Source organism: Aythya marila, assembly GCF_965140915.1.
Source record: "Aythya marila genome assembly, chromosome: 2".
Taxonomy (NCBI): domain Eukaryota; kingdom Metazoa; phylum Chordata; class Aves; order Anseriformes; family Anatidae; genus Aythya; species Aythya marila.
In genome coordinates, this window is record NC_139043.1 from 32,970,826 (window position 1) to 32,993,916 (window position 23,091).

General features: G+C 36.6%; 1 protein-coding gene across 2 annotated transcripts in view; it reads left to right on the forward strand.

The window, feature by feature from the left end:
- The window catches only part of ITGB8 (integrin subunit beta 8), a 47,150-nt gene that overhangs the window by 6,310 nt on the left and 17,749 nt on the right, over positions 1–23,091 (forward strand). For both annotated transcript variants that reach the window (XM_082753493.1, XM_082753492.1), the window contains exons 2-8: positions 7,946–8,031; positions 10,701–10,875; positions 13,558–13,804; positions 14,541–14,706; positions 17,409–17,567; positions 22,478–22,573; positions 22,677–22,766. In XM_082753493.1, coding sequence (XP_082609619.1) covers positions 7,946–8,031; positions 10,701–10,875; positions 13,558–13,804; positions 14,541–14,706; positions 17,409–17,567; positions 22,478–22,573; positions 22,677–22,766 — 1,019 coding nt within the window. The remainder of the gene's footprint in view (positions 1–7,945; positions 8,032–10,700; positions 10,876–13,557; positions 13,805–14,540; positions 14,707–17,408; positions 17,568–22,477; positions 22,574–22,676; positions 22,767–23,091) is intronic.

Consider the following 23,091-nt stretch of genomic DNA (forward strand, 5'->3'; position numbering starts at 1 on the left):
TTTCCTTACTGGTGTTCAAGTGAGTTGAGCTAAGTGAATTCCACTTGCTGTACTGTAATTAAGTATGATTTATTTCCACTTCACCTCTGCAGGGTGACAGGGGTTAGTACTGTGCTGAGGACAACTTGTTTCTTTGAGATGGGTGCTTCTTGCTGGAAAGCAGGAGGTTAAATATGGCAAAATCCCATCTTCTTGTATAAACAAGACTCCCAGGAAATAAGAAAACATGAGACAACTTACACTTTGGCATGAATGATGACCTAAATACAACTAATGACATAAGCAAGCATGCTCTTCCAATCTAAGCAAAGCTGTTGAATTGCATTTTTCTGTCAAAAATGCTGTGACATGACTTCAGTATGTTATATAATCACTACCTGTTTAAAGTCTTGAAGCTGCATATTTGAAGGCTGTCCCCTACAGAGCATTTAAACTGCACCTGCAAAACATGCACATATGTGAGTACTTACTTGCAGAAACACAAGCAGAAGTTTGCATTCAAATAGCGTATGTGCACCAGTAGTTGGAGTTAGTATATGAGTCTGCATATTTTACAGCCTGCAGTCATGTTTTATGTAGTCTTCACCCCCATGTTACAAAAACCTAACAGGCTTATATGGAGCTTGGGTAGTGCCTGTTCCTAGGTAGCAATAATTGCTATTTTTTTCATTTTTTTGGAATGTTTTTGATGAATGCATGTCTCCTATGTTAGAAACTCCATGTCTCATTATTCTTGTAGAAGATCTTTGTGTTCATCCAGTTTTGATGTGTATATTCAGAAAAGCACTGAAGTTGCACTCAAATTTGAAGGATTCATGCTTCAGCTGTTAACGGTCAAATTGTATCTTAAAAGTCTTGTGCTGTGTTATCACACATTTATTAAAATACAACATCTTATAACTGTTTCTGCATTCATATAGAATAAAAGTAACAACAACAGTATAATAAAAGAAAATCCCAGAAAGTTTTTACCACATTCTGTTGTTCTCATGGCCAATGACTGTGTTGGAATATGCAAAACTCTATTGAAAAGCAAATTACTGAAATAACAAATAGCTAATATTTGGTAGTCCAGAAGGCATTAGCATTTTTGAAATAGAGCTGCTGAATATATCTCCCTCCAGAACTTGTGCACTCCACACTACAAATCCATAAAGAGTAGTGGTTACCCTCTTTGATATCAGTCTTACTTTTAACTTGGTACTCTTGAGGTTTTCTAATTGTGAGTATAATCTCTGTATTATGAGTTCAGTGTTTTCTTTTAACCCTGACATTTCATCCTTTTATACCCATACACACAGCTTTTCATGTTTATATGTAAGCATACAGTGGTTTGGGGCTTTTGTTTTGTTTCAGGTAAAACTTCTGTAAAGCAAAATTTAGTTTATTGTGTTCAGAATTGAGGGACTGGTTCCTCTAGATATTCAGCTTTGAGAATTACAGTCTGGAACAGAGAATAAACTTGTTCCAATCCACGATGTATACAGATAGTAGTAAGTCAAGCTAGTTGTTTGCATTGCTATGGAGGAAGAACCTGTGGAGCAGGTAGTCCGTGCTGATGCCCCTGGTGAAGAAACAGCTCTGAGCTGTTGCCAATACTCTACACTGTTCCTAGCTTTGTGAATGCAAGTGCAGAAGCAAGAAGATGTAGTGTTTTAATGGGGCGGAAAGCCAGAATTTGGTGCGTACTGGGTAGAAAATAGAAAGGCAACTTAAGGAGGTGATTTGGGGTCAAAGGATCTGAAGCTATAGAAGATGCTTTGGAAAAAAAAAAAAAAAAAAAAGTAGCTTGGGTCTAGTTCGATATTCCTATATAGTATACACAGGAATGTACTAACCATTCTGGGTTGCACTTGTGTTACTGCTGGTTGTGCTTACAAACACAAAAGAAATGAAATCAGCCATGAGGTACGGCAGTAGCCATTCAGGGCTTCACTATAGCAGCGTGACTGTAGCCAAGCTGGCCAACTCCTAGGGAGATCCTAGCAGCTGGAAATGAGTAGAGTATAATGATTCCCATGCCTATGTTCTCTCTTAGAAAACACAGGAATTAACACAGCTCCATGCATCCTGAAGTTCCCTTTAAATCAAGAGATTTAATAATAATAATAAAAAAAAAAGATTTAAACCCTTTGGTTCCATATGCTTTACATTTTTACTGGTGCAAAGCTGTGCAAACAGGGCCATCAAACCTGTGCCATAAAAGCTAATGGCTGTGGGAAATGAGTCCCTTCTAATGATATAATCAGAGTAAATTGTCCTGTGTGTTTTTATTTGCAAGAGACAGAATAGGTTGGCTTCAGAAACCGAATAATCTTTGACTCATTGTTTGCAGGCAATGGATTGCAGCAACAAAATTTAACCATCTCCTGTAAAAGCAGGGAGCTTCATGGAAAGGAGAGGCTACAAGTAGAGTTGGACAAGAAACAAAAATTGCGTGTTGTGAAAACTTCCAAGGTCACATTGCTTGTTTTCATTCTATATTGTGACTTGGGAACAAAGTCAGTCTGGAGTAGTCAATAGCTCTGTCTCCCACATTCAAGGTTGTGTTTGAGACTGCAGTTTGAATGTTGTGTTTGTGAGTCCTAACTACTGCACCAGTAGCTAGTTTAGGCAGTACCTTCTCCAAAATGCTATGTGCAACTTTCTGATAGAAAAAAAAAATCCTCAAAATTGATACATTACCCTGAAAAACTGGAGTTATTTGAATCTGAGGCTTCTGCTCTCAAGTTTTTTTCCTTTAGAATGAAGTGCAATATTCATATAATTGAATTTACCAGAGAGATGAAGCTAAGAAAGATATACATGTGGGTTCAGGGAGGTGTCAGGAGTACCTCCCTGAAGCCTTGCATCATTCCTTAGTTATGGAAGTGTGCACACTCCTAACACTGCTGAGGATCTCCATTCCATGTGCCATTGCACAGCATCCAGCATCAGCATTACAAATCCCAGCATCAGCAATAATGTACTTTTCTGTTCAAACTGTCCTAATCCAGAGTGGCCCAAGGTCTCCTCCTTTTCTTCTTCCCTTTTCCTCTTTCCCCTTTGCCTTGTTCAGCAGACATCCAGCATCAGTTCTCTGAAGTGTTGTGACTTAGAGCTCGCACAATGTGCAAAAAAAAAAAAAAAAAAAAAAAAAAAGGAAACTCTTGGTTAAGTCACTGCATACTCAAAGACATGAACTTTGCTGTACTGAGGCAGACTGCTGCATCACTTGACATTTTGATGACTTTTAAAATCATTTGTGTGGTTTTCATTAATGCCCTTCAGGCTCATAGAGCAATGTGATCATATGGCAATGCAGAGTGATTGAGGAAACCAAGAACTACCAGTAGGATACTGGCAGAGTTAGGAATGGGAGCCCGTAGTGGTCATCAGGACTTGGTCATCAGTAGTGCTTTTCACTGCATTTATCTGGACATATATGTATACATCTTATTTATGTCTCATTTATCTATCTTCTTTAAAACCACATCATGTATTTATCTTTCAGTATATTCTGCTTTTCTTTTAAGGAATACTGTAACTCTTGATTAAAAAAAAAAAAATTTTGAACGGAAAAGGATACCTGGGGTGGGGTGTTTTTCTATTTGTCTGATTGACTGACTGACTAATGGAAAGGTGTTTTTACTGACTTGTTTACATGTTTACAGAAATTTTTTCCAGTGCTCAGGATTTAATGTTGCCAATCATCTTTCGCACCTTTCTTTTAAACACCTTCTTTTTCTTATAGAATATACATCTCTTACATGCTCAGTTTTAGAATACAGCTGCTTCTCTTGCTTATAAAAAATATTTCCAAATCGGTGTACAGTTTAGCTCCTATTTGAGTAGTGAACCTAATGTGGACAACCACTAATACAGCAGTGAAATTAACAAGTCTGTACTGTAAGAAATGGGAGAGGGAGAAAAGCAGAGAAATTGTCTGGTAATTTTGTTCAAGTAATCTTAGGAATTTGTTCTGCAGCATAATAGATGCACAATTTTCAAATTGAAATCCCCTTTTTTTGGACAAGAGAGAGGACCTGGAAGAGTTTATTCAGAGGTGTACCTTGTAACCCTCTTGGAAAAACAAGTGGTGACAAAGCATGTTTTTGAAGTATGCCTTTGTGCACAAGGGGTAAAGAGGCTTTGCTTATTTCTCTCTTGGAAAAAGGGGGGAGAAAGCCCTAATTCCAGGATTAGGTTTTAGGATTGGCAGTGAAAGCACAGGCTCTCATTTTTTCCTTGTAATCTGAGCAAGTAAGTGTCAGACACAATAATCATGGAAAAAATTCCCCCTCTGTAACATTTTTACAATGCTTTTCATTGTATCTGCACATTCAGCCAAAGTGAATGGAGAAGCTGCGCGTTTGCTGGGACAGATTCTGGCTGTCCCCTCTGCAGGGATCACATTGTACAGCCTCTGAAGGAAAGCAGAAAGGTGATGGCAGCTGCAGAATACTGCAGGAGAGCTGCAGCTTTCTTCAGAAGCAATGCTACATGCACTTTGTCAAAGGCTACATTATCAATGGAGAGGGACAGCCTGGTTAACTGCTGCTGCAGGACAAGATTGGATGCAGAATTTAAGGGGGGGGGGGAAACAAAGAAGCAAAGAAACAAAAAAAAAAAAACACCATTGAGGCTACATAATGTTGTATCTTGCCTTAAGTAGTGCACAGCAGTCTGAGGACCATGATCAGGGAGTATAAGCTTCTAGTTATGTTTTGTCTTTTTGCTTTAAGATAACAAAGGGTGCACCCTCCAAAAACAAACGTGTACCAACAGCAAAGTCAATGTAAGTCCAAATTCCTGGCTGTACTTGAACAACGTGCTGTCTGTTAAAAAAAAATAAACGGCTGTTTAACATGCACTCTCCAACCCTAGCGTGCATTATTATTATTCCATCTCTCAGATAAATACTCTGATCATGATAAAGTTATTTTCACAATAGGAAGGCAGGATATGATTATAACATACAGGATCTTCATCTAGCCTGGATCCCTCTTGTTGCTGAAGGTTTAGGCTTGCCACACCTGTGCTCAGTAGTTGGAGCCCAGTTGTATTTTGTGGGGGAGGCTGGAAAAGTGTAGTTTAACCTGCAGCACTCATTTTTTATTACATGCATATGCCTGCACAGTTCCCAGCACAAAATTTGGCCCTTGTTGAAAATACCTTTTGGCATACATCAGTTATAACGAAGCCAGTAGAAACTTGCCCTTAACTTTGGCTGAGCAGTAACGCATTCTTGTCTGGACTCTGTTTTTGGTGAAGTGGCAGGAAAAATCTCAGTTCTTTGTTGAGCCAACTCATAAAAAAATGTTTCTTGTTTTAACATATGATTTTTAAAAGAAACTGAAAAGTTCGTACTAAATCAGTTAAGGTTTTAGAGTACATTTATAACTAAATAATAAATATTTGGTGAATGAAAGCATGTCCGTAAATGTTACTGCTATAAGGGACTGTGTACTTAGGAACTACAGTAGTTATGTAGCCAAAATGTGTCTTGGGCATTAATAAACCTTCTTCAAGTTTCTCTCTATTCCAAAAAAAATCAAATTTTTGAACCAATGGTACCAAGCTCGTCAATTGCCAATGCGTGACTTCATGTTGTGAAAATGGAGCTCATGAGACTGGAGAGTTATCAGCAGAGGGGTTTGCATCCAGCAATACTGTGTGTCTCATTTGGTAAAGCATTTAGTCTGCCATGATCACACTGAAAACCCAAACTGGATTTTAAGATCTCTTCTTATGCTGTAGCAGCTTAGAGAGACACAAAGGACACCTTCTATTTTAGCAGCATGTATTAACAAACTAAATCAGACCTTAGTAGATTTGATAACCACATCAAAAAAAATCTGGGACAATTATTTTTCAACCGTTTTTCTGATGCATCTGGAAATACCATACTGTTGTTCCAGTCTTAGACACTTTTTATTATTTTTAGCATGTGTACATTATAGTAGGACATGAATGACTTCTACATGTTCAATAGCATTTAATTTTTGGAAATGTGAAAATCTGGGAGAGTACAATGCCTGTGTTATGTGGATGAGACTATATATTTTAAGCAAGGAGAGGCTCAGAAACTATTGTAGCAAATGAATTAGGCCAAACTCATTATCTGGTTTATTTTGGTTTACCCGTGTTGATGACCGGAAATCAATTTATCTTATTCTGTATCTTTTTAGCTAGATCCAGAAGCCCCTCATTTTGTCCTGCCAACTATTTATTCTTATCAGAATAGTTCTGTCTTCTAAGATGGATCATTGCTTGATTAGTGACCTTAAAGTTCGTGTCATCTCCTCACTGTTTTGACTCATGGTGGTCTTTAGCCACCACTGTACTGCAAATCAGCATTTCCAGTCTTTCCTTGTCACTTCTACTGAATGCATCATGTTACTTTCTCTTGTGCTGTCTTTCATCTCTGCTGTCTGTGGTATACAGCTGACGGTGGAAGAGATGTCTCTAAGCCAAGAACAGTTACATTCCTTTTAGTTGTACTCCATCAACAGCTTTTCTTCCTGCATATTTGTGCTTTCCCAGGTCTGGCCAGAAGTAGATCTGCATTAAGCTCTGCAGCCTGCTTGTACCTACCTGGAGTCCTCACTGCCTCCTCTCCTGTGGTTTCTGGTAGTTCTTTCTGTAGCCCCCAGCTCTGCTCTTTCTGACTCCAGAACATCAAGTGCAGTTGTCTTCTTATACATGCAGAGAAGTTTTCTTGTGTTGGTGCCGAATGAGCTTGCTCTCATTTCCTATCCAAGCCAAATGTGTTGCATTGGTTTTTATAACAAACGTACAAAAACCTTTGGGATTTTGTCTTGCTCTTTTCTCTCTCCTCAGCAACCTCTCCTTTATCTGTCCCTGCCCACCTCTTCCTTCAAGCACTTTTTCCTCTCTTCCACCACCTTCTCAGGCTGCTTTCCAGCTTGTTGTTTTGATCACATCTGTAACAACTTTCCTCCCTTTCATATGTTTCTTTTCTTGCATTGACTACATTGCAAAAATTGTAAACAGCAGGTTATGTGAAATGTAGGTCTGACCTTTGAAATCAATGCTAACCCGTTATCAGTATAATGCTGCAATTGTGCTGTATTAAGCTTTTCAGTCTTGCTAATACTGATAAGGGTATATATGTTGCTGATGCTAATAACTTGCAAGCTGTGATTAGTTCCTCGGGTCACTTGTTATTCAGAGGTATCTACTAGCACTTGCTGTTCATGTGACAGGGGATCTCATCTTTGAATACATAGCTGAAATCGATCAAACAAAGATGGAAAAATATTTTAGTAAATATGTTCCTAATGATGCTTTTCACTGTGAGAAGTCACTCTCATTACTCTAAAAAGAGAGGTGTTTTGCCTGTTAGTAGGCACAGCTTTCTGCAGTTGTTAGTGCAGAATTATTTCTTCAATCTGTGACATACTTAATATTGGATAAATTTGTACTGGCTTCTGAAAAAATAAAAATAAAAATATGCCTCTTCTGGGAAACTATTCACTCCAGAAAATGCAGAGGGTATATTTATAGAAGGTGAGAAAATATTTTGGGTTCCATGAAGAATGAATAATAAATAACTTAGTCAAGTGTAAATGACTTAAGAGGAAAATGTCTATGAAGAGATAAGCTACCTGGTAAATGTTTTCTGTTAGACTGTAAATCAGCAAGGTACATGCCAAAGATGTACTTTCACTTCAAAATTATTCTAAATTGGAGTTTTAAAAATGCGGCCTTGAGAATGGATTTTATTCTATCCATACATACAGTTCTAGACTGTAGATACCAAAAATGCTCCAAGTATTCCCTCACTGGGCTGCCTTTGTTCTGTTTTACTTCTGTTTGGATATGTTGTCATCACTGCTAATCTGGTGAAGTAATTTTTGAAATCTTGGTTTAAAATTAGGTATTTTACAATTCCCACATACCTTCATAAATCATGAATGTTTGGTTTTGTATTTCATTGCAGCGGAAAACAGATGTGCCACTTCAAATGCAGTAACATGTACAAAGTGTCTTGCTTTGGGTCCAGAGTGTGGATGGTGTGCTCAAGAGGTATGGCATTTTTCTTATTTATTTTTTACTTTAAATTTTAGCTGCTTCTGATCTTTATAAAGATAAAAGACTTCTAAACTGTTAAAATTACAGTGAGAAATAGCAGGAAAATCTTTAAATGACCTCTGGAGACAGCACCTGAGAAATCATGTGAAATATATTTAGTTTCCAAAGGAGAAAATGCAATCTTTTATTTGGAAAATTGCAGTAATTTTAAATAAAGTGAGAACTTTCTAATGTGTTCCATCTGCTTTGTAGATGGGTTTGGCAGATTTATAGTAACTTTGAGAGTTCAACATTTTTTGGCTTCAAAAATAAAATTAGTTATCAGTAATTTGTATTAAGTCCTTATTATATATCAGAACAAGTCTATATATATGCCTATTGCATTTAGCAATAGCTAGCAATAGTGGAGTTAACTTTGATTTTACCGTATTTTATGTCCCCCGTCACAAATGGAAAAAATGATACTTTTCTGTTTTGACACTTGAAACTATCAGTTCTGAGATTCGTCATGGAAGACAGATCTCAGATACAGAGAATTGTTCTGAAATTATTATTTCCTTGACAACTGTAAAAATATGTTTTTGTTTGTTTGTTTTTTTGTTTGTTTCTGGATATGTTTAAGAGAGAAAATCAGATGATTATGTGATTTCAAGTAAGGATGGACCATTTTAATTACTTCAGGGGAGCAAGGTTTTTAAGAATATTGCTGCCACTTGCAAGTTTATATGGTCTTGAAGGTCACATAAATATTCACTCTGGTAGCTTTCCGGTTAGCACAGAAGGTAGATAAATTCCTAGGGCAGATATACGGAAGAGATAAGAGAGCATAAGGCACTGGCATTAGTTTATCAGAGATACTGTGTCTTGGAATGATTAACTTAGGGTGATGCAAGTATAGGTAATGTGAGGATGAATGGAGGCAAGGAGAACTTGTTGTCCAAGAGCTGTTTCAGGGCATGGCACCATGGATTACAATGTGGAGTGGTCCATTACTGTGACCTGATATCCTCTCTTAGCAGAGGACACAATTTTACCCTGCAACATCTGCGTTTGTCACAGAACAGTGCTTCTTAGCATTCCAGTTATATGGCGCTGTAGGAGGGTTCCTTCTAACCAGATGCCCAGATTTGATGGGGTTTGACTTCTGATGTGCTTCTCTTACCTTGCTTCTCACGTCAATCCTGAGAGCCATTCATCAAAGGCAGGGGTTTGTCAAACCCTTTTGTACCGCTTACCTAACACGCTGTCCGTGTTTGTGGAGTGGTAAAACTCATATTATTTCAGATAGAAATTTCCCAGAGTAAAGTTACAGGAGCAATTTTCAGCTTAGTGTGGCTACTTTACCTAACTATGTTTTTAATAATAAAAGCAGCCATGAAAAACACTTGAAATGCTTTGATTTTATACCCCCACATGGTGAACTTCAGAACATATCTGTCAATCACCAGTGATAAGAGTGAGAGTAGATAAGTTCTTTGTATATTTAAAAATCTACCTCTCTGAAGTTATATAAATCAAAAAGATTGTATAAATAGCAGTAACCTAAAAAAAATTAATTCTCTGTTGTCTAAATAAGATTGTGAAAAAACAGTACCGGAGGTAAACTACAAAAATGAGTAGGAACTTAGAAAACAAGATACATGACTTACAAGTCTCATTCTTCAGGGGCTTTCTCTGGTCTTTTTGGGATCTGAATGACAATTTATTCTCTAATACACAGTTGGCTCTATGCACTTTTTGATTGTTTATTTTCCCCATCTGCCTCTGAAATATCAGAGATTGTCCATTGTTTGGTCTCCAGCTGTGGCTGAGATGGATTAATGCTTTGAAAGAGTACAAAGAATCTTGTCAAGCCTTTTTTGTCACTTGCATGATCAGGATCATGCTAATCATCAGATTTGTTGTCAGGAATTTCGCACTGTGTCATGTTGCCACAGTCTTGGCAACTTTGCCCTTTCACTGCAAGAAAGGACACGCTGCTTCTGACACCATTCTACTACAAATCATTTTTCTGTTGTTACCGAGGCTTTTTTTCATGTTGGTGGCATCTTAAACTCTCCAGTCCGGTCGAATTTAGCTTTCTCTTTCTGAGGAATGGAATGATGTAGTCTAGCTGGTCTTTGGCTTTTCTGCAGGCTATGGGTTAAAGCTTAAACATCTGTGACAGATAAATGCAGGTTAGGTAAACCTAAATCTGACTTTTGCTTCTACTTTTTAATACTACCCTAAGATAACTGTTGGTTTCCTCTGAAAACCGACATGTTTAGAAATTATGTGAATGACATTTTCTTGGTAGAACTAATTCATAGCATAGCACAGAATATTTTTAGTGACATAGTGACAGTACATAGTTTCCTTTTTCTCCAAAGTCATCTTGTTCTCGTTGTGCAAGATCCTCTTTCTCACACACAGAAATTTTGTTCTTTGTAGAAAAATAGTCAATGTAGCAATTAGGTTAACATCTAAGTTAAATATTTTGCCATTGCACTTATGTAAAACATATGGCCTTCATAAACTAGTTCTACAATTTATGCAATTATAGTAGCATATTTTATTTTATTGTTTCAAATACTATTATTTTGTTTTTCTCTTTCCTTTGAAGATACTACTGTTATTTTTTTTCAGTTCGGATTGCTATGTTGTTTTGGTCTTTTATAAAACAGGATTTCATGGCCGATGGAACACAGAAGGGACGCTGTGACACTGTTTCCAACTTAATGAAAAGAGGCTGCCAATCAGATCTTGTAGAAAATCCCACAGTTCGTGTAACAATACCCAGTGATCAAGAAACAAATACACAAGTGACACCAGGAAAAGTTTCAGTCCAACTGCGTCCAGGTTGGGTTATCTCTAACACATGGATAATATAATACAATAATATTTAATACAGATATTCTGTTAAGAAGCAGCTGGAATCATTATTTTGAAGAATGATGCTGTAACATTGCGTTGTAGGACTGTGATGGTGTTGCTCCCATATTAAAGTATGGTCTTAAGCAAGAAGTGTTTCTGTCAAACATATCTGATGGTCAGAATAATGCAAGTATCAAGTGGAAAAGGGATTTTAGATAGTCTTTTCTGTTTTCTCTTGTGATTTCTTGATTATTTTTCCTTTCAAAATAACTTTCCCTTACACGTGTATAAAACGTATTCCTTACAGGAGGTATATTGGGCTAAAATTTCTAATTCCTATAGTCATCATTTGATAAGCTTCTTAATAATTTGGTTACTTTTAAGTGCAAAGACTAGACAACTGTGAAGGCACCACAGCCAATATGAAAGAAAGGGATGGATTCATAAAGAAGACATAGGTATTCAGTTCCTAACATGACACACCTGGCCCTAACAGTATCTACATCTCCTTATTGATCTGAGGGATTTTTAACGTACCTCAATTTGCCCTCTACTGAAGTGATCAATTGCTGGTAGAAAAACATTAAATGAGTAAGAAATGTGTGAAGTACTATAATATCTCACTGATCTTCACTGTATCTCCCTTTGTATAAAAGTAATTCTCTGTCAGTTATGAGGAAGAAGAAAGGAACTGCAGGAGTGTAAAGCGCAAAGGAAATCTGGTTTACCATCTTTATAATAAAACTGGAAAAGCAGCATCACCCTTCTCCTTTCCCTACTCTTCTTTCAAAGAAGTGACTGATGGTCTGTTTTATACTGATAAATGGTCTCAGGAACTGAGATAGCTATAGAAAAGTCTGTAATTGCATTTAGTTATGAAGGCTTTGACACTTGCTGGATTCATAGAAAACACTTCACTTTCTAAACATTGGCTTAATGAACCATTTTGCCAGTACTGAAATTAAGTTTGGGGTTCCATATGCTTTGCTGAAGCTTTTGCTTGAAGGAGGAAGACTGAAATTCCTAGAACTACAGAGAGAGAGTATCTTTTATTATTAAAAAAAAATATTTTATTATTAATAAAAGATACTCTCTCTCTGTAGTTCTAGGAATTTCAGTCTTGTAGACATTCTGCCTGTATTTTAATCCACAAGGAAATACACAGATATACAGCCATAGTGGGGCAAGCATAAATTTGACCATGCAGACCAAAGATGTTTTTGTTTTGATTCGATTTTTTTTCATCACTGTTTACATGAATCCAAACTGTCATGATTTACTTGGGAGAAAATACAGGCTTCACTCTCTGTATGCAAAACAAATACTGTAAGGTTATTTGCAAAAAAAAAAAAAAAAAAAATGGCAATGAGGAAACATAGCAAGCTGAAATTCTATTTTCTTAATGTGAGACCTCATACAGACAAATCCTGAAAAATTCAGGTGGATTTTGTTGAAAGAACATTGGAAGCAAAAATATTTGTAGTTAGCCCATTTGAAAACTACTTTGCACATTCAACGTTTTTGAGTCAGATCTGTGATAGAATTTGACACAGTTCACTTACACGTACTTTCATTACACTATCTAGCAATGTCATATGCACTAGTTAATGACATAAACAGGTCGAATTTTTTTTGTTTCTTTTTTATTTTTTTTTAAAGTAAATGTGTTAAGATAGTTTTAGTGAACAGCTGCATAATTTTTTGGTAGTGTATCATTTCTTCCTGTCCTTTGCTGTATCTTCATTGAGTCACTCATCATGCAAAGGCCCTACTCTTTTATTTCTTCTCGAAGATAGCTGACACTTTGGTTGTCATTAAATAATGAATGTTTTGAAGTCATTGCATTGAATGACTCTCCACTGAAATTTCCACTGAAATATCTCCACTGCCTGTAGTGAAAGTCCCATCACCCTCTACTGGCACTGCACAATCACAGAATAGTCACACAGTCACAGAAAATAGATGAGAAACAATGTAGGTATGATCTTTTAGGGGCTTCCAAGGCCTCAACATTTTTATTACATCTGTGATGCGGTTCTGCAGGAAAGGCAGATATTTATTATCTTGTGATAAACAGAGGTCAGTTTTTACTTTTTTTTTTTTTTTAACATTAAAACCTTTTTGTTTATTTTTATTTGGATTCTACTGAGTATTCTCTTCAAATCCTTGGAACTGAATTGGTTTGATCCCTAACTTACCTGAGTTTTTCAGGCTGTGCTCACTTTATGAAATGTGTAGTTTTAGATACACGTGACAGACTGCAGGATATGCTAATATGGTTCCAAGTATCAGCCTTGAAGTGACTGGCCACAATTTGTATGCAAATCTGTGTCCTTTTTGAGTCGTAACTGCTTTTTGGTACCATGCCAAAGGGATTGCATAACCCAGAGTTTAAAAGAAAATGGAGAGAAGTCAGATTTTCACAAAAATACTCCTGTGAGAAAAGAAATGCAAGATGTTCTACAAAGAACTCCTTTATAGCTTATTTTTGAGCTATGCTTCAAGGTTTCATTTACTCTTGGGAGGTTTTCTTGTTTGTTTGTTCATTTTTCTGTTTGCTGACATAAAGAATTTTGTGCTGAGGTTGCTGCAAAAATGATACATTTTTAAGAGTGTACATTCAAAAATAAGCAAAGTAAGTAAACTTATTATTTTCCTTTGAATCAGGAAGTGAAGCAAACTTTATATTAAAAGTTCGTCCTCTGGAGAAGTATCCTGTGGACCTTTATTATTTAGTTGATGTCTCAGCTTCTATGCACAACAATATAGAGAAACTCAATTCCATTGGATTTGCTTTATCTAAAAAGATGGCAAATATTTCTCTTGATTTTCGACTTGGATTTGGATCCTATGTGGATAAAACTGTGTCACCCTATATTAGCATTCACCCAGGTAGAATCCATAACCAATGCAGGTATGTAATCTTTCTGTATTTACTGTAGAACTGATAAATGATTTAATTATGCAAATATGCATTATGAATATGTATTTTAAAAGCTCTTTAGAATCTGTCTCTATTTCATTATGCCTTGGTTCTCCAGCAAAGTTCCTAAGAAAATGCTGAGAATCATTATACAATGATTACTTCTGAAATATCTGCTAAGTGATTTTTTAAAAGTTTGTTGTATCAAAAAAATAATAAAAATAAAAGTGCATTTCTTTTTGTTTGTAAAAAGGAGCCAAACAAAATCTTTTTAGTCTATTTGAATATGTTTTGTGTTTATAGCCAACTGTTGTTTTCTCAGTGAGTTTGGATGTATGTTGCCTAGATTCATTAAAGAGGTTTGTACTTTCTAACCTAGGACTTTTCTGGCTTGAATTTCTTTTCTCAAGCATTCAACATTTTATACCTGCCATTCAACACTTATCTAAGTGAGGGCTCACTTGTATTGTATTGTATACATTTACATAAAATACTAAAAAAAATCTGTTGTTCATTTTAAATTAGAGCAAGTTCCAACTGAACTTAATCTCACGTGGAGTTATTTTTCTTTAATAATTTCTTTTACCATTCATATATACATTTTCACGAGTAACAAGATTTTATGTGGATTGATAAGGAATATTTACATCTCTTTCAAATGGAAAACGTGGACAACTGTGGTAGACTTTTTTCTAAATCTTGTTTTGTTTTGTTTTGTTTTGCACAGTGATTATAATTTAGATTGTATGCCGCCTCATGGTTATATTCACGTTCTGTCCCTGACTGACAATATAGCAGAATTCAGAAATGCAGTGAATAAACAAAAAATTTCTGGGAATATTGATACACCTGAAGGAGGCTTTGATGCAATGCTCCAAGCAGCTGTGTGCCAGGTAAGGAGCGTTATCAACAAAAGACCAAATGGCAGTTCAGACAAGTATATATATATATATATGTAGGTGCAACTGTGCTCAGTGTTCCTGAATTCAGACTGTCAGTTCTAGGCCTGAAAACTTCTTCCTCTTTCTCCGTTATTTCCCTTTTTCCCTTTTTTCCGGTTGAAATTGAAAAAGGATAGCATAAAGAAATGTTTATCAGTATTAGCTAATGATGTTCTTTAAGTATGGCTTTAAACAGTCTAGACAGCACAGGATGGACAGTGAAAGCAACTGCTTCTTGTTTGAACAGACATGAATTACTTTTGGTCAATCACAAAATCAGTGTTAAAAATCATTGAAGACCTCCTTTAGTTCCCAGTTAAAGAGATACCATTTGGCATTTCTTCTTAAGAATGTATCTGAAAACTGAAGAATCAGTTACACATCTTTTATAGATACAAAGAACAAATGCACTTCAGTATTGAAAGTTCATATATCCTAAGCTTTTGATGAGTTAATACTTGACAAAATGCAAATCAACTAAAAATTAATTAACATTTTCTATATTAACAGAATTGCATCACCATCTCTTACATGCAGAAAGGGATCAAAAAGATCTGCATTAGTGGTTCCCAAGATTTAAGACTATTAATAACAGTAATTTGTTTGCACTTAAAGGTTCTTTTCCTTGTTATCTTCCTTGTATGCCTAGTAGTACAATAGAAATTTTGAAAGTTGGCTGATTTGGGGGGTTACTCTAAAACTCTTTCTGGTCCTCTTACAGAAAGTAATTCAGCTCCTGCCCAAATCACAGGCTTTTGGTGTGGTTCTTGTCTCTGCAGATGATGTCAGAGTAATTCTTTTATTTTATTAATTTTCACATTCTCTTTTGGAACAGTAGAAGGAGTCAAGGCCAAAAAGGAATGCAAACTGTGCTAAAAATGAATAGTTTGGCTCCAATGTTATTTTCAGATTTTTATGAGATGTAACACAGGTAAATAAATCCACTCTTCATGGAAACTGTTATTACAGCTGTTAAAAAATATTCTGAAGCTTTGGAAAAAATCTTTAAAATTCAGTGTTTCTCACTGGATACATTCCACATTTAGGACGTGTGAGTTTTAGAATAATCTATGCTTCCAAAAACAATAAACGAAAACATTTGTGAGAATGGAGAGGCTTTCATGCTAATTGAGTAGTGAACAAAAATGGATGAGAAAAATGTACAATTCATAACTACCATAATTTATATTAATGTGTGCTCCTTTTGCCCACAAAGGAACTTTATAACTTGCTCCAACTTGCTGTAACCCATACATCCCTGTTGCAAGCAGTATCAGGTTAGTACATGGAGCAACTTTGAAATTTTGGTTGCTGTGATGTATGAATGTAGGAGTCTTGAACTGACAAAGTGAAGTGATGGAGTCTTAGGAGCAAGGAGGTTCTATGCTGTTGGAGGAAAATTTGGGATTTTTTAAAGATATAAGTTGTTTATAAAAACAATTTAATACCTTTGTTTAGGGGAATGCTGTCTAGGATTGTCTGAGTGAGGCTGGTGCCTGCATGTAAGCAGTAAGCTTAATAATAAGTGTAATCTGCATTTATTATCCCTACTGTTATTAGGTACTCATTCCCTGTTCAGAGCTGGCAGTGAAAAAGTGTGAGAAGAGGCCTAAATCCCTCTCTGCAAAGCAAAGAAAGGAAAGAGAGAATAAATCTTGAACCCTGGCTGAATGCATGGACTGTTGCAGATAGGTTTCACATGAGATGGATGATACCTGGCAGCGTTAAGGGAAGTGGCAGAGACAAGAGAGTTGTAGGAAGAAGGAGCAAAGAAGAAGGAAAAGGGAGGAAAAAATGGAATTAGTGAAAAAGGAAACAAAATAATAGAGAGGGAGAATGAAGAAGAATATAAAGTGATTCGTGTCTGCCTCTCCAAAAATTGATTTAAAGCAGACATTATTATTTGCAGAAAAATAAACGTTCTGGAAAAATAAAAACTGGCACCCAACCCAGATACAAGCTTGCCCTGCAAACCTTCAAATCACTGAATTCCTAAAGCACATTCAATTCACCTTTGCAGATACTGCTTTGCTGATAATCCTCTGAGATATTGGTATTTGTAGTATTTTTGTGCATAATGAAGATTTTATCAATTTGCAGGTGCATGAATACACACAAGCTGTGTGTTTAATGATTGGATGATCATATGCAAAAGTCCTTTCTGGAAAGCAGTGTAGGAAAAGGAAATTAGAGAATGACTAGAATATCAAGCAAATAAATAGAAAGTAAACATAGAAGCGGGCACCAAGTACCAATACCAATTAATGCATATTTGTTGGTTGTAATGCTTTTGGGATCCCAGAGAATTATACGGATGCTATGCATATGCATTTGTATGTAATAACAATGTGGCAGCTGTTACTGAAGCTCACTGTATAATGCATAGCTTGTTTATGTTTTGAGGAATTTTCTTTCAAAAAAGAAAGCAAGTGGTAAGTGGATCTTTGACTCCCAGAAGTAGTTTTCAGACATAGGATGTGAAAAATCTTTCCACACAAAGGCAGATTGAATGCATTAAATATCCTGGTTTAAACTCACTGCTGCTGAGTAGTGTAATACCAGGAAGTAGACTTCTATGTTCAACTTTCATTTTGCTATTTAACATTTTAGAAAGTAGTATCACTTTCTTATGTTCAATTTTGTTTTCTTTTCAGAGCCACATCGGATGGCGCAAAGAAGCCAAGCGACTACTTCTTGTGATGACAGATCAAACTTCCCATCTGGCCCTTGATAGTAAATTAGCAGGGATTGTAATTCCCCATGATGGAAACTGTCATTTGAAAGATAATGTGTACGTCAAAGCTACGAGTATGGTAAGGTATATGTCATACATTCTACCTTCAGGGAAGTGGTGTAAATGAGGTTTTTGGATCAGTGCAAAGCATTGCTTTTAATTCAATTATTAAATTAATATTTTCCCAGGTAGACAAGATGTAAAATAAAGAATACATCACATGGAAATATTGACATCCTTTTTATCTAGGATTTAGTATTGTTCAGTCTGAATTAACAGTACAGAGCAGAGAAGAATATATTACTGTTGTTTTAATGTTTTTTGTTTTTTTTTTATTATTTATTACTATCTCATTAGAATGGCACACATTTTCTGTAAAGTATAAATAGGAAGTTTCTGCAATATTTTGCAGGAGAAGCAGCAGGTATAAATTGCATGTTTGTACTAATAAGACAAGGGTGGTGGTCATGCTTTATGGTCAGAAGATTCATAGTTGCATTGACTGAGAAAGCTTTGTAAAAGTGAAACTGAAGATGTACAGCACCAATGAGCTAATCCAACCTTGATGGACTAGAAAACATTTTGGTGCCACAAAGCTTTGTTGTGTTAATGTAGCATTCTCTGAGTCTCACAGTATAAAACCAATATTACACAGGTAAAAAATACCTGTGTAAAAAGTTGCTTCAAATTCACTGTAACAAACAATAAGACTTCAGCAGATATTTTTAGCTTTCAAAAAGATTTCTTCAAGTATAAGATAGCTGTAGAGATACAAGAATTTTTTCTCTATGATTTTTACTATTTAATTGCACAGTTTTCTTTTATGAATGTAATTCATTCATTTAAGAAATGTGAATCATTTGAATCATTGCTTAATTGTTATGTAAGCATCAGAAAATGGTAATATGAACTGTGGTACAGAGCACATCAGGGTTTTCTTCTCAGTGCTCACTGCACTTAGCTGAAGCATCCAGCCTGTGTTCCTGGCCAGGAGAACAGTGAGGGCTCGGTGTAGGCCAGGCTAGCCCTGAATTTAGTCCCAGTGTTTACTGCGAGGCAGCAGGAGGTAGCGGCTGGCTGTATGGTGTGCGATCATGAAATGTGGGAGGTTTACAGGAATAGGTGGGTGTTTGGGACCTTGCTGAATGGAGGAGGCAACTAAGCATGTGCTGGCAGGAAGGCCGTCTGGATTTCCGATTATCTGATGTTCTTGCATTAATGCACTCCCTCAATGCACTCCCTCTGTCACCTTTTGGATATTCCCTCACTGATGTCAGGATTATTTATTTCCCTTTTGCTAGTCTGTTCAGTTTCATTATTTTTACAGTGTCCCTGGGATAAAAACAAGCCCTTCCGTTATTCTGCTCAAAGCAAAGAATCCAGAAATTTTCCTTCCGGAAAGGAGAGCATACTTATTTGTTATGACGTCCCTATCTCTATTTTTTATCCACTTTATTACACAATTGCTATAGATAAAAATCTTTCTGTGGGATTCAGGATTTCTTTGTTAATATAGATATTTTCAGTTTCAAAAAAAATAAAAAATCTATCCAATTTGGCAAATTAACTTCTTTGTAGTCTGTAAAACCTCACCAATATAAAATACAGACAAAATTAATTAATTTCTTTCAGTGACAGATTGATGGCTGACTGAAGAATAGGTTTTAAATGATTTTCTGAATTCTGGGCTGAAGAATCATGATTTTGTTGTCCCATATAGAGTAAGAAATCTCTATGATTTTTGATGCTATTCATGCTTTTTGTGAAATTAGGTTGTCTTTCTTTTGCCAGCCATATGAAAAGACCTTGAAAGACCTGGCACATTTTGACCCATGGCTTCTGGCCCATATACTTTTTCAACCACTGACTAATTCTTGCAGACCCACGTATAAAGTTTAGTGATAGAAAAGGTCTAAAATGGAAATCTTTCTCAGTGTCAGATATTTTCTGGAATAGATTTGAGATGATAACACACAATAGTATCTATAAGGGCAGGTAGTTTCTTGCCTTTTTTTTTCTTCTCACTGCTATAATAGTATTAGCCTACAATAGTATATATTATTTTAGTCATATTGTCATTAGCCAGAGATCCATAAAGAAACAGGAAGAAACTTCAAATGAACAAGTAAAACACGAAAAAGGTTATCTCTGTAAGTAATATTTAAATGAGGTGTCTTGAAAGGTTGTCAAAAAAAATTTAAAGAAGAAACATAGTTTTACTTTTTTTTTTTTTTCCTTCTCAGTGCAATTATGATATGAAGTGTTAATTTTAAGAGTCATCTGTAATAACATGGTGCTCCTGCTTTCATTCTTAGTGCCTGGTAGTCTAGAGAAGACTGAATTCTGGCATACTTTATTTTATTCTTGTTGCAGTTAAGATGACTTTGCTTTATGTATTTTCATAAAAAAAAAAATCTTTCCAGTTATTATTTTTTCTGCCTATTTCTTTCTAATTTTTTTTAAGTAGTTATGCAGAGATCAGAAAAAGTGTAAGAAAGAAATCTAGACCATTTTAATTAGATATGTGCTTGGTTCACTCTCTTTCTGAAATACTTAATGTCTGTATTAGTTATCTTCTAGAAATAATATAGTAGGTTAAACTAATAAAACGAATGATGGAATTGGAACAAGAAAGAAAATCTAAAATGAGAATACATTCTCCTAAGCAGTAGCGGGAGTAGATAAGATAAAAATGTACACCGAGGTTTTTTTTACAGCAAGCAATATGAGGCTCCTTGAGTGACCAACAGTCCCTTATGTCCTTACATGCTTAAAATGAAAAAGATAGTATGGTTCTTCTGATGCTTACAAAAAAAAAAAAATCTAATAAGAAGGAAATTTTTCTTTCTAATCTGAAGTGAGAATTTAATGTACTGTTAACCAAACTGGACACTGTAATGAGTTAGAGCTAAGAAACAGATGGAAGTCCAGTATTACTTGTAAGCATGCTGCGTGGTTTGGGGATTCAGTCCCTACAACTTTCACATGTCTATGCGTATCATCTCTTGACTTCAGTAAACTCCATCTGAATAAGCTTTTGTTTCATCAGGGGTTGGAAACCCATTTCTGATGCCACCAGTCTCAAACTTTTGCCATTAGTTGCAGAGATGTTGAAGGTGCACTTTGCTGGCATTTGGACATGGCTAGTGTCATATGTTAACCAGCAGACTGACTAATTTGAGCACCCTCTCATGATCCCTCACCACTGCCCCACGGTGCAGGAGGTGTTTGTAGAACATCTGGCTTTGCTAGGACATGTCCTGGGACCACTTGGTGCATCTGTGATCTGCCAGCCTGGTGCATGTGGCATGTTGGTTTGTGCAGGACAATGGAGGCCCTGTCCCTGTGGTCTGTGGTCACAGAGAAGGGAAGAGGCCTTAATGCGGTGGTGTGAAAATGGCAACATGGCCACTGCTGCTGCACTTCACATGTAAATGTGCCGTGTACTGGTATTTATGCTCTCTGGACCCTCATATATGGCATGCTCCGCAGCTGCAGCTGTAGGAAGGCCTGTTTATTGCCGTATTACCTAACATACATCACTTATCTTAAAAAATATAATCTCTTATCAAGAATAAGTAAGTTGAGATCCGTGCTAAGATCAAACTGCAGCAAGGAATTCCTTTGTTCTTTCTATACAAGGCTATTTATAGTAGTGCAATGTGGTGGAAAATGGATTTTACCCCCTTGCATAACTTTTTCTCTGCTGTCCTGGCTTTCAAATTACTGTTAGGATAGCAGTTGACTTGCAGGGTGCCTTGAATAACAAGTGGCACTCCGAGGAGTAATGAATTGTGCATGAAAACAGGGAGAGTGTGTTTGTGTAGGAGAGAGGGACAGAGAGAAAGAATATGGGACAGATGATGAAAAATGTCAGGAAGAGAAAGACAGCAGAAATATGTGGGGGAAAGACATTGAAAAACCTGACATATGTCTATTGCTCTCCTGAGGAAAACTCGGGGAGGGTAAACACAGGCAAAAGCCCCAGTCACTTCCCTATTTTTAGTCATGAATTTTAAATGTTGAAATTATCTCTTAGGAAGCATTCACAGACACATATATGGTAAATCAGCAGTGACTTTCAGATACAGTTTGTTTTAGAGTACTGGAACTGGAGGAATGCCACGCAGCACAGATGTATGAAGCCTACTGGGACCACACGAACACCTCTGTGGTTCCCCGTTTCTTGAATGAAGGGATAGCCACACACCTCTTGTTCCCAAATCCACAACAGATCTTTCAACAAGAAGTAGAGGAGGGCAGGTCACGGCACAGGACATGCTATAATAGTCAGTTCACCCAGTAGAACAATGTCAACACGGAGGAGAGATGTGAAACTCATGAAACCTTCAAGCACCAGCATGGTTCAGAAACTGTAGCAGGCCATTGCAGTGATGGCTGGAGGCATCACTCCTAAGGCAAGTCTTGGAGAAAGGTGTCAGCTGTAAGACAGGTATAGGATATTGATGTTGCCAGAGCCTGACCTATTTAGCTGATGTGTCTGATTCCTGGTGCCAAAACACCTTTCTGAGAAACAAACTTAATGACTCACCTTGCAACCCCCAAAAGCATACCTCATCTGATGTCATTCCTCCTCCCTGACTTTTGCACAAGAACCCACCTGTTGTTCTCAGGAATCCTGTTCTTCCAGACAACACCATATTCAGCTGCTGTTTCATGAGCATCAGGCTCAAACCAGCAAAATGGTGCTGTGTGAAGGGTCCAGTTGGTCCTCCTAGTGTGCAGCACCACTGCCGAGCTGACAACAAAGAAGCCTGTCACAGCTAACTTGATGTGCTGGTGATTCGTTTTTTTCTGTCACCGTCTGTTAATTTGGGCAGTCCCACCTTCTTTTGGCTGTAGGCCTAGCATTCCTTTGTACATTTAGAAATAAGAATTAGAGTGGCTTTGGAGTCCTGTATTGTGTCATATATAAAATGTAAGGTTTCCCCTACTAAACTTCATTTTTTTTTCTGTTGTATTTTGCAGGAGCATCCATCTCTTGGGCAGCTCTCTGAAAAATTGATTGACAATAACATCAATGTTATTTTTGCAGTTCAAGGAAGCCAGTTCCATTGGTATAAAGTAGGTTAGAAAACAAATTCTTTTTCCAAATTTGAAAACACATTTTAATATATTTAATATATTAAATATTAAAACTGTGCATAAATTATTGTATTTTTCACAGGATCTATTACCTCTGTTGCCTGGTACTGTTGCAAGACAAATAGAATCACAAGCAGCAAATCTCAATGATTTGGTGGTAGAAGCCTATCAGGTATGATCAGAATGACGGTGTTGGATGCTGTATTTGTATAGGATTTTTTCACCTTTCAGAGTCTAGAGCCTAAAGTTGGAATTTCCAGAATGTTGACTCCTATCTGAAGTCCACCAGGATAAGTTTCCTAATTTTCTGAATGTCCAGGTTGGTGGTGGGTGATACTGCCCCACAATAACCATTCCAATCTCAAAGGCTGTTTGGGTCTCAAAGCCAAGGGCTGGCACTTTTTCTTTACTAAGGATGCTCCGTAATATGATGTTTGATTCTTTTCACCTCTTGCCATGCTACTTCAAAAGAAAAGTCGGTCTCATTTGCATTTTGG